The 12,374-nt window shown below is 36.5% G+C and overlaps 2 protein-coding genes across 5 annotated transcripts; one reads left to right on the plus strand and one right to left on the minus strand.

Annotated features, from left to right (window-relative positions):
• The first annotated feature begins 436 nt into the window (after positions 1-436).
• Positions 437-6,126, plus strand: LOC121252162 (protein LONGIFOLIA 2-like). Of its 3 annotated transcripts, none has more exons than XM_041151661.1 (6): positions 437-451; positions 1,200-1,581; positions 2,316-2,365; positions 2,446-4,377; positions 4,454-4,601; positions 5,071-6,126. In XM_041151661.1, exons 2-6 carry the CDS (start codon positions 1,425-1,427, stop codon positions 5,892-5,894), a joined length of 3,111 nt encoding a protein of 1,036 aa, XP_041007595.1. In that variant the 5' UTR covers positions 437-451; positions 1,200-1,424; the 3' UTR covers positions 5,895-6,126. The 3 variants fall into 3 exon arrangements, with proteins under 3 accessions (XP_041007595.1, XP_041007594.1, XP_041007593.1); XM_041151660.1 differs by lacking the exon at positions 437-451 and adding an exon at positions 640-793; XM_041151659.1 differs by lacking the exon at positions 437-451 and having other exon boundaries at positions 1,071-1,581.
• On the minus strand, positions 2,247-8,498 carry LOC121252250 (transcription initiation factor TFIID subunit 8-like). Of its 2 annotated transcripts, XM_041151802.1 has the most exons (3): positions 7,053-8,498; positions 4,912-5,146; positions 2,247-4,571 (listed from the first exon to the last, which is right to left on the minus strand). In XM_041151802.1, the coding sequence occupies exon 1, from the start codon at positions 8,358-8,360 to the stop codon at positions 7,218-7,220; it is 1,143 nt and encodes a 380-aa protein (XP_041007736.1). In that variant the 5' UTR covers positions 8,361-8,498; the 3' UTR covers positions 2,247-4,571; positions 4,912-5,146; positions 7,053-7,217. The 2 variants fall into 2 exon arrangements, with proteins under 2 accessions (XP_041007736.1, XP_041007737.1); XM_041151803.1 differs by lacking the exon at positions 4,912-5,146.
• Between the last annotated feature and the right edge of the window lie 3,876 nt (positions 8,499-12,374).

The following is a 12,374-nucleotide window of genomic DNA, read 5'->3' on the forward strand; positions in this document are numbered from 1 at the left end:
ATCAGTTGTACGACTATACTTTAAGGCAAAGATGCTCATGATCATGACATTCCTTGATGATCTGTACCTAGATGACTATATCGAAGTGCATGAAGAATCAATAAAAATGAGAAGATTAATAATGGTGGAAATTATATACATGTTTACCCCGCCAGATTCATATATAATATACTTTTCAAATCTCTCTCTCTCTCTCTCTCATGTGAGATATATATATATATATATATATAGAATATCTGCATATATACAAACACAAGAAACAATACTAGTACTGGCGAAATTAAAAGATAGAGAATCTATTGGAGGTCGTTTTGGCAAAATGGATAGATAGATCCGGAATGGTTTCATTGAAAGGGCTTAGACGCTGCAGGCTTTCCAGTACATAGATCCACTTTCATGTTTCAATTCCACTCTGCGAGACGGCCACATGCTCCTCATCATCTAGAGAGAGGTCCACGCTCCTGACCCCCCCACATTATTCTGTCCTCAATATGCATGGAAGTGGGAGAAATATGATCACTCCACAGTTGGTCCACTGATTCACAGCCCTCCCCCCCTAGCTCCCTAATCTCTCTCTCTCTCTCTCTCTCTCTCTCTCTCTCTGATCATGAGTATCATAAAAAAGGTCATCACTTCAGCGTTGCTATATACCATGTAATACTCCACATACCCCCACATATTCTCTAGACTCTTAATTGCCAGCTCCATATGATACTCCCCAGACCGCCACATATGATCTATCCTCTAGGCTGATCTAGTTTCCTTTCCTTGAGAGAGCTAAATTAATGAAAAAGTACGTATTCTTTTGTTCTGTGAGGAAAACCAAAAAGAACAATATACATATATACTACTTCTAGGGTTTGGAGAACTTCCCCTGCTTATATATTTATAGAGAGTCCAAATCCGAAGGTGGGGGAGCTAGTACTGGTAATTTTCTTTGGGTCTTGCGTCCCTACCATTTCTGTAGGTTACATTTAATTATGCACAAGATATTGGCTGCCTGCATACCAGCTTGTTCAGTAAAACCAGGTCCCCATTGATCAGTAGAACAACTTAGTTACTCTTATGTACTTTCTTTTCGTCTCTTTAAAACTGTTCCTATCCACTACTTTCTCTTTTTTTCCAGAAAATTCTCTGAAACTCCAAAAGAAAAGTAACTCTAAAAGAAAAAAAAAACTACTCATCAACTTTCTTTGCAGAGCGGAACTAATTTGCATGAAGAAGCTAGCCTTAGCGCAGTACTGTTTCTGACGGCCTCCAAGTAGCTGGAAAAAAACTTCAAACAGGAATCTTGTACTTTTGAGATTCTGAAACTCGATACACCAGGAATCTTTCTGCATTCTTCCTCATTCTTGGAGATGGAATCTTAAGTAGGGTCGACGCTGGGTAAGTGTACCTTGCGTAGAGTAGAAGAGGAGGTGCAAATGTCTGCAAAGCTTTTGTATACCAGCTCAAAGGATGAAAATCAAGATCTGCAGAAGCAGATTGGGTGCATGAATGGAATTTTTCAGTTCTTTGACCGTCACCATTTCCTCACCGGCCGACGTAGTAACAGCCAAGGCCACAAGAGGCTTCTTCCAGGTAATTTAATTTGTTTAGGTTTATGGTTTGTTTACATCCTAAGATTCAAGTTAGTGAGGTGCTTCATAGATAATTTGCGACAATACTTCTCACCGTACTATTTTATAATTTTTTTATTGGCATGAATGAATGCCTTGGGCTGTTCTTTTTACATAAATTGTTAATAGTAATAAAAAGAAATCTCGGCAAAATAATCTGTGTTCAGGTTAATGTCTTCTTTAGAAACTTAATAATAGAGAGATTCATATGTCTATTTTAAGTAATGTTATATATAGTCGTAGAGTACACAAACGTCGTACACTTACTTTGAAAAATAGTGAAGTCTTACTATTAAAAAATTATTATTTTTTTATGTGAGTCTCGTATTTATTCACTTTTTCAAAATGATAGTACAACGCTTACACATTCACGACTACAAGTATGATTTCTCTTCTTTCATTAGCACCATAGCTTTGTCATGGGAAACCACATTTCCATATCCTAGTCTCAAATCGGCTCAGAAACCTCTTGATATGGCCTTTATGTTCGCACCAAAAGCATTTTGAGAGTTCTTTGATCTGCATCATGACCCCGTATAAGCTGCTTCCACATTTATTATGCCCTGTCCTTGTAAACTGATTACACCTCTCTTCCTTCCCTTTTGTACGCTTTTGTAAGCCTGATCATGTTAAAAGTTAATACCATTTATCATTCTATCAGTTGATTCAACATCTCACGTTTAGTTGTTACAACAGGTCAAAATAGGAACCCCGCAACAAAACCTCGTGCATTACAGAGAATTACGGTAAGACCTTGACTTTAATCGCTACAACAGTGCTCGTTTCAAGCAGCTGCAATTTGATATATTTTGGCTTACAATTGTAGGAAAGAAACCCAAAGAAGTTTGTGAAACAGAAACAGAGAGTCTCGACAGAATCATCCCAAACCTCTCTTTCATCCTCCTCATGTTCATCTAGCTACTCCTCTCTCGACTGTAAAACAGCTCAATTCGAGCCATCTTTGTTTAACCAACCCAGGTTCCCTGGAAACCCCACTCTGCCCATGAACAAACCATATGCGTCTTTGCAGTCAAGCCAACAATCTCTTGATCTTCGAGATGTTGTTAAAGAACCCATCTACAGAGAGGGCCGTGCATTATCGGTGAAGACTTATAGAAAAGAGGAAGCAGTAGGCACTACCTTGAAATACATAGACTCCCCGAGACCTTTGTCGCCGCCCAAATCTGTCAAGTCCAGAGCTTCTGGTGCCAATGATTCAGTTCGCAGTCTTGCTCAGCTCCAGGAAGCACCAACGAATTACAAGAAACAGAAACAAAGAATCGTACTCTCCTCACTGAAGGATGCTCCCCGGCTCTCTTATGATGGAAGGGTATCACAAGATGCATGCAAGTCCAGAATAAAGCTCAAGGAACTCCCAAGGCTTTCATTGGACAGCAGAGAAGGCTCCATAAGGGGTCTTGCCTCTGAAACAAAATCAAATTTTCTTTTGAAGGATCTGAAAAGAAGGAATGACGACTCCAGCGAAAAGCTTAATCAGAAGCAAGAACCAGAAAGCTCCGAACGACCATCAAACCTTATAGTGAAGTTGATGGGATTGGAAGCTTTCCAACAGTCAACATCCACCGGTGAGAATCCATTAGGGTTTATTAGTAGCTGTCAAACTGATAAATCTGATCCCCTCTCAAAATCATCAAGAGCAACTGATGGAAACAAGAAAAATCAAATTTCTACTTTCCCAAGGAAATCGCACAAGGACCCCATGTCATCCAGGTCAAAAAATGCTGATTCAGTCATGAGGCCTACCTCAAGATCAAGATTCCCTACAGAACAAACTCCGTGGAGGCAGCCAGATGGCAGGCAAAGTTCTCAACAAATAGCTTTCAAGTACAGGGAAGCTACCACAAAAGCCTCAAACTCCTACCCCTCTGTTTATGGTGAAATCGAAAAAAGGTTAGCCGAACTTGAGTTCAAAAAATCTGGTAAAGATCTCAGAGCTCCTAAGCAGATAATCGAAGCAATGCAGAAGACCAACAAAGCATTAGATTACAAAAGAGAGCAGCCTTCAAAATTTGCATCACAAACAAGCAACTATAGCAGTTATCACCAAAGCTCAAATTTAGCAAGCCCAAGAAAGGCACAAAATAAGGACTCAGTTTCCACCACAATCAAGGGACTGCATTCTCCAGAGAGTTCTATATTCCCAACGGTCAAAATCAGAAGAACAATTGATTGTGCTTCCACCATAATTCCGACTGAACGTATGTCAGGTCTCAACAAGCCTGGTTTTTCTGCAAATGGGAGAATGGTTAACATGCAAACAGCTAAAGACCATTTCAGTCCACCGTCTTGCTCCACAGATAAGAAAACCAATGTGAGAACTTCAAAATCAACATCAGCCTTAAAGGTGCCTCAACACATCATTGGAGAAAACAACACAGGCTCAGTAACTGTGAGCCCAAGACTGCAACAAAGGAAGATCAGTTCGCAGAAGCAGTCACCTCTCACCATCCCATCTTCAGATACAAGCAAAGTCATTGGGCAACGTACTAGACAACAAGTGGGACCAAACTCCCAGGGTAGAAAACTCAGACTAATATCTCCCAGTTTGCAGCAATGCAATGACCAATTGAGTGAGACCAGCAGTGGCGTGAGAGATTTAACACACCAAGGTGACACCTTTTCTCTGACATCAGAAAGCAACATTAGCTTGTGTTCTCATACTGATACAGAAGTCACAAGCACCAATCACTCTGATAAGATCAATGCCAACTTCTTCAAGCAGGATGGCAAGAATAAGGTAATTTGTGCATGCTCTTATTTACCCACACAAGTAATTCATTATCTGGTTAACAGGTTTTGTTTCTCTCATTTAGAATCCACCAGGGTCCAGCAAAGACAGGATCATGGTTAAACCTGCAATAGCTGCCCTAGAACAACCAAGCCCCGTGTTTGTTCTTGATGCTACCTTCAACAGAGACAAGTCACCATCTCCTGTGAAGAAGATATCAAAAGCCTTTAAAGGTGCGGTTCTTGTGGACAATTGCCTCATCTAGATCATTGATTAGTGCATTCATAATGATGATTAAAAAAATGATAACATAAGCAAGATAGTTATAAAAAGGAAAACAGCATCAATGTAACAAAGGCAGGTAGATTAGGATTACTGTTGGCTTGCCTTAGAGGCAAATTACACGGTTTCGAGTATATATTGCTATGCAAACAAGGCAAAAATATAACATGGTTTTTTGTATAAACAAAAATTATGGCTTGGTTTCCATATTTTATTTCATAATCCACAAGCGCAAAATGTAAAGCAAAATAAAACAATTACCATATTAGGAGTGCCAACACAGTCCACTCCTAATTACAATAAGAAATGAGAGGGGCAGAGAGAGTGTCAGTGAGACAGAGACAGAGACAGAGAGATTGCTTTATTATAGGATGCAAGACTTGTTAATATACTGAATTCTCCTCAAAATTCTTGCTACAGATTACGAGGCTCGAGATCCTGAAGAAGGGGAATGGATTCCAGTAGATCTAGCTCAATTGCCACCGAGAACAAAGCCCTGTTTCAGTGCTGATGTCGATGATAAAAAATCAGAAAGCATCCACCATTTAGTTCAGAATATTCATCAAGAAAACACTACTGAAGAGGAAACCATCACTGATTACACTGCAGCACTCCATGAGAGCATGAATTCAAACCACAGATACATTTCAGAAATGTTGTTATCATTGGGTCTCCTTGGAGATCTTGACTCTGGCTCAACGACCATTCGGCTCCAAGCATCGGGCCACCACATCAATTTTAACTCGTTCTTTGCATTGGAACAAACAAAGGCAAGTGCTGGGCTCTTGAATGATAAGCAAAGTGATGAAAGGATTTTTAATTTAGAACCCTCTGAGAAAATTCAAAGAGTACTCGAATGCGATACTGTTAATGAAATTCTTGTTCGAAAGTTGCTTTTAGGATGTCCTACTCCCCCACAGAAATGGTTATCACCAAATAAGATAGCAGCAAGAAATCCAAAAGGGCAGCAGCTTCTGGAAGAAATTTGTTCAGAGGTAGATCGGCTAAAGAATAATAACTTGAACAGAAGCCTAGTTGAGGAGTACGACAGCTTGAGCATCATATCAGAAGATTTAACACATCGATCAATGAAATGGATAGATTTCCACTGTGAAATTCCTGGGTTAGTGTTGGATATTGAGTGGTTGATCTTTGAAGACTTAATAACTGAAAATGTAAACAGTCAGGGAGTTGGTCTGCAAGGCCAGTCTGGTGGGCCTTTCAGGAAGCTATTCTCAAGATAGAACTTTTTTTTTTAAGTACTCTCCATGTAGGAGTTTCGTAACATTGAAAAGATTCTCTCTCTCAATCTCTTTCTTTCTCACATTTTATATTTATCTGGGTAGGGGTTTTGCTCTATACATCATCTCAGAAAACATTTCTGAGAAGACAGCTGCATAAATACTTTCCAAAACACAATCTAATAAAAACAAGCACAATCATGCATGAGTATGCAGGAACAAATTAGGCTATTTAGAACTTTATGACAAAGTTTGACTCCTTTGGAATGTTTATAAAATTCTGTATCTCCCATGCAATTATAAGAGCAAGATTTGAAACACAATTTTGATGTTCTTCGCCAACAAATTCAAAAGTGCAGGGCACCCAGATTTTTCTACTCACCAGTTTCATTGTTGAATATGAATGCGGAGAATTTGAAATGCTAACATTGTTAAGGATAAATCTATAACTAGATCAGTTCAGTAAAATATAAAACTGGTCTTGCTTTAGTGATTAAATTAGATGCTTTTAGATCAATTCCCAAAGACCTAATTATTCCATTTTATTTATTCCTGGCAGGTACTTTGTTGAAATTAAAAGAAAACAAAAGAAATGGTCTTGTTTTAATTAGATGCTCAATATAATAACAAATAGCAAATTACAATGTTAATGTATATCTTTTAGAACTTTTCTCCAGTCATTGGAACTCAGGATGAAAGCATCAAATCCCAAGCACCCAAACACCCCCCCCCCCCCCCCCCCCCCCCCCCCCCCCCCCCCCCCCCCCAAAATGCCAACTACAGTTGAATTTATTATGCATAAGGTGTAAATCACATAATTGTATTTCTTGTTAATCAAGGAAAGCATTAAATCAATTACAAAAGCAATCCAACCAAAGCTGAACAAGTAGAGATACCCATTATCGATCTTAGTCTCATTTAAAAGCACAGAAGAACATGATATTTCCTTTTTTCTGATCTCCAGAATAATAACTATAATTAAAAGGATATTCTAGAGTCAATTTATCGGGCCTGGTTCAAACATGCATTGCAGTGCTCAATCCAGGACAGCTTATGATAAAAGATGTACCATTTGGTATTCGATCATAATAAGAGAAGAAAAAGAATTTCATTTAGAAAGAATCAGTCACTGGGCCTACCATGGCTACAACATTCACATACCTCAAAAACTTTTTAATGTGGGAACATTTCTGCATGCGGTTTGTTGTATCCAATCTATAATGCCCTATGCAGAAAACATTATGCCCTTGACTACGATTACCCTGGAACCATCATTTGTCACGAGTCTCATAAACAAGTATAAAATTCTAATGAAACAAACCTAATTTACAAATGACCCAGTTCCTGTGTGTGTCCCATAGACTCTTTCAGAATTTTCTCGGCCCTCATCTTCTTGTCATCCTTCTCATTTTCCCTCCCAAACCATGGTGAAGTTACCTCAAAACTCTTTTTCTGAAGGCTTAAATCTTGCATTGTCCCTAAGGACTTCCTTCCAATACCGATCTTAAATTGTACAGCTGGCCTGCTGTTCAAAAGACCCTTTTTTTCTTTTTCTTCAGAATCAAGTAATCTGCTCTCCATTGCTTCAATATCTGGAGCCAATGCCTCTAACACTGAGACGTGATTATCCCTGCCATGATTTTCCATACTAGGATTTCTCATGGTTGCTTCATTTAAAAGCTTCACTTTCGCTGGAAGAAGAACAGGAGACACCTCCTTTTCTCCGAATTGCAGAGGTGCAGCAAGAAACGGATTACTTCCAACTGCTTGTTTTGCTTTAGTAGCATCCCCATGGTTGACTGAGGAGGGTCCTTCCAATCCACTACAAGCTAACCGTTGATGTAAGTTCAACGAAGACCTTTCTACCTTTCTGTTGTGGCTTTCCTGGTCAATCTTAGCCGTGGGAGGTTCTGTACTTCTCTCAATCCTAGAAGATGATGGAGCATAAGTGCTGGGATCAGGAAAAGCAGGCAACCAAGCGGGTATATGCTCTCCTGGAGGCTCTTCCCCAATTTGTAAAAAACTTGGAGTTAGCTTCCGATCTTTAGCAACTGGAAACTGCGGAAGAGAATATGCAAATGGGATCTTTTCAGCTTCATCAACATACTGAACAAGTTCCTTAACAGTGCCTGAATTTGCAAGGCAATGCTCAATATCTGAAGCACCCAAAAACCCCTGTGCCAAGCCCAAATCTTCTAACCCTTGAATTATATCAAAAGCATTGCACTCCGTTCTACCTGAAAGATTGGCATAGAAATTTGCAGTCTTGCCGATGTCATAAATGTACCGAACAGCAACGTCAGACAGTGTTTCAAGAGCAGAGTGCTGAAAAGTCTGAAACCCCTGACTCTCACATATCTGTGCTACAGCAAGCCTTGCAGCCGCTCGGGCCAATTCATCTCCACCGGCTCTCTTCTGACGAGCTGGTTTTTCAGGCTCTCTTTCACTCTCCCGACCTCCATCGCTCATATTCAACACCACATATCACTTCATTCGATGTTGCAAATCTAAATGCACCATTCGCTGTTATAATTTCCTCCAAAATCCGCCTTATTCACCCACAAATCGTCATTTCATCGATGACCTTTCATTGGGTAGCGAATAAAATGTTGGAAAAAAAACCAGAAGTCAAAATTTGAAAAAAAAATTAAAAATGCGAAAGGGAAAGATAATCTTACTGAAATGAGCTTAATTTAGTGTTATTCTAGGACTTTTCACATTGCTCCAAAAATTTGAGCAAACCAATTGTATTTTTAAAACGTTTCGAGACACGCGCGAACGCACAGTTTAAAAACATGAAATTACTCTTCATGGAAAAAAAAAATCTTCTACATTTTCTGAGAAACCAAACAGAGACGTGCTAAAATTAAAAGTATGGCCAGCAAACCCTAGAGATCGGCGTTTGCGAATTACACGAAAATAGGAAAAGAATATATAAAACAAACGGAGATTCAGCTCAGCAGCGCTCACCGGTCAGTTCTAGGGTTTGGATCTACTTTGAGCATCGAAGAAGATGAGCTCAGAAGACAGTGCTCCAAAAACGACCAGCTTCAGCTTGAATAAGCCTTAGCCCCTCTATCCGGAAAAGCAAGAAAATTGCTTGATTTAAATTATAGCGTATGGAGGTAGAGATGGTGGGCTTAAACCCCAGTTAAACCCTCTGGGTCGAACGGTAAACTGAGAGAGGAGAGAGAGAGAGAGAGAGAGAGAGAGATTTGGGGGGTGCGATACTTATAGACGGGAAGAAGAAGAAGAAGAAGAAGTGGGATTATTTAAGTAGAGGAATGATACAGACACATGGGTGAGGGAAGAGAGGTAGATAACTGCCTTGACTAGTTGACAACTGTCCCGATTGGGTTTGAGTAATTTTGCGGGGTTATTGTGAAAATTTTGGACCACAAAATTCCAAAACCACGAAATTCTAAAGAAATATCTATAAAAATTGAGAAACCATATTTATAATCATGAAGAGTGTAAGTATTGTGTAATTTTTTTTAAAAAAAATAAATAAATACAAGATTTATATAAAAAGAAAAATTAATTTTTTAATAATAGACTTCACTCTTTTTTAAAACAATTATGCGACATTTGCATACTCTATGACTATATATAGCATTTCTCATAAAAATTATATGTTGTATGTAGATCACATTTAACAAAATATTTATGTAGTAAAATTTGACTTAAATTTTACAAATAAAATATTATCATTTAATTAAGTGACGCGGATGGTGTGCCAGCTTGAGAATAGAATAACTCTAATTCTTATATAAAAAGTTATATTTATAAGTCAATATGTAAACTACACACCTCATATCGTTAACATAATAAAATTTGATTTACAAGAAAAACTTAAAGAAAGATAACAAGAGATAAAAAGAGAACGAGAGATATTATTGATGTTATGAACATAAAACAAAGTAGTCACGGCAATGGCAATGATCTGGAAAAGAGGGGTCGCTAAACATGAAAACAACGTATAGGAAATGAGTAGGGGTGTAAATCGGTCGGTCTAGTCCAATCGGGTTCGGGGGTGATGGACCAAAATTCGGTCCATCATTTTCCCCAAACCGGACCGAACATCCATAGGGACCAGACCCAGTCGATCTATCCGATTTGGCCCATTTATTTTTTTCTGCTTTTCTTCTTCAAATAAATTAATAAAAAAATTTATTTAAATTACTAAATTAAAATTAAGTGAATTATTAATGTAGATTATATAACTAATTACTCATTAAAAAATAATTAATTATAATTATATTGACGATTTTAATTGCTAATTTTTTACTAACTTAGAATATGTCAATGTATTATGATAGTTAATGCATAATTAGCTATATTAAACTTTTTACATTTTGTATATGAAGCATAAATAATTGAATTATCTATAGGTCCCCTTCCATACATGCTTTACATTTACTTGCAATTTAGGTATTTTACAAAAAATTTATCTAATAACTTTAATTAGATCATAGATGTAGATGTTAGTAATTTGTTAATGTTAAATTGGTGATATGTTAGTTAATTGGTATCATACATTAGTTAATTACAATTTACAATAATATTTGTAATTGATTTATATTTACTTACAGTTTAGGTATTTTACAAAGAAATTAACTAATAACTTTAATTAGATTATAGATATAGATGTTAGTAATTAGTTAATGGTGAATTGGTGATAGGTTAATTGATAATATACATTATTTACTTAATAGAATATTAATTTGTAATTACATATTTAAAATTTTATATTGTTAATGGTGATATGTTATATGAAAATTACATAATTAATTATGCAACTATTATGTAAAATAATATACATAAAATATATTTAAAAATTAAAAATATATATTTTCTTATTCGGTTAGTCCGATTTGGGAAAATCTCACACCAGGACCAAATTGAAAAAAAAAATATTTATTGGACTGAGACCGACTGGTCCCAACTTCGGGCTGGTCTAGTCCATACCGAACCAATCGGTCCAGACCGACCAATTTACAGCCCTAGAAATGAGAGATACAACTTGTAATTGAGGTTTAATCACATGTGATAAGCTCTATCTTCAAAAGCAATGAAAGAATGGGGTGTAAGCTTCTTATCGGGGGGTGTGAAACAAGGACTTAACGACATTCGTTTTGAAGATATTCTCTAAATGAATATCTCCAAGTTAAAAGTTGAGATTAAAGTTATTTCTTTTTTCATATATGAGTTGAGATTAAAGTTAAAAGTTGAATAAAATATTGTAGAATATATTTTTTTAATATTATTTTTGTTTTAGGATTTGAAAAAATTGAATTGTTTATTTTATTTTGAGTGAGATTTTAGAAAAATTGTGATGATTAGATTAGATAAGATGAGTTGTGAAAACAAACGAGACTAATGTCCCTAAATCCTCATTTGGAATGTAATAGAGACTTGGAGCGTTGAGACATCCAATATATGGTTACATATCCTCGTTCATGACAGTTAATATGCAATGCATTCTAGCATATAACTAGTAATATGTAAAAATCGTAGTGAAAAATAGAGTGACTTATAAAAAAATTTACCAGAATGAACTAAACATCTCAAATATATTAATAACCATAAATAGATTGCTTCACATAATAAGGCATAGGTTCAAACATAAGGATAGAATTTCCTTAGTACAAAATACTAAATCCAAGTTTCATAGTTAGATAAACTCTCGCATACGCTTTATAATATGTAAAATCAATACTATAAACATTAAAATTAAATCCAGTCTTCACTCGAGATCTGACTCCTCTTCAATTATTTGTATCCAAAGGTTCATACTGTTTGCTACCGATCTTGACACAACTTCTACTATTCCGGGGGAAATGGTAGCGAGTTCACAAAAGTGAGATTTATTTAAAATCTTAGTAAGTTAAACAACCAACTTGTACAAAAATAAAATATGCATGATTAATGATAAACATGAGATGCATGCTATGCATATAAAATTTATATATTTGTCTCCTATCGAGATTCCTCAACATTTTTAGAAAAACTCTTATGCACATTTTCTTACAGAGAACATTTCTCACATCATCTTTTCAAAATATAACATTTCAACATTTTTAGAGCCATTATTAATAATAACATAACGTATGATATCATCACAGCTCCCTATTATACATTATGAGTACTTGTTGGTGATCGTAATACAACTCATATTGAAACTACGTTATCTGCAGACTCATTCTCAATGCATTGATAATTTAACATTTCATTATAACATAACATCATAACTTATGTACCCACCAACGTTAGGTGCCATAAATGATTTCGCTTTAGTATTCTTTAAAAAGAATCTATTCGAAATTTATTGATGGTTCTTTGTCAACTTAGGGGTTACAACTCCATTATTATTTACTCTAGAGTGGACATAGGAGTTCCACTAGGATGATTCTACATCCTAATCTTTGAAGTCGTGACAAAAATCTCATTTTATGCAATGCTTGAAAATGTTTTTCATAACAT

This window comes from Juglans microcarpa x Juglans regia, chromosome 2S (assembly GCF_004785595.1).
Source record: "Juglans microcarpa x Juglans regia isolate MS1-56 chromosome 2S, Jm3101_v1.0, whole genome shotgun sequence".
Lineage (NCBI taxonomy): Eukaryota > Viridiplantae > Streptophyta > Magnoliopsida > Fagales > Juglandaceae > Juglans > Juglans microcarpa x Juglans regia.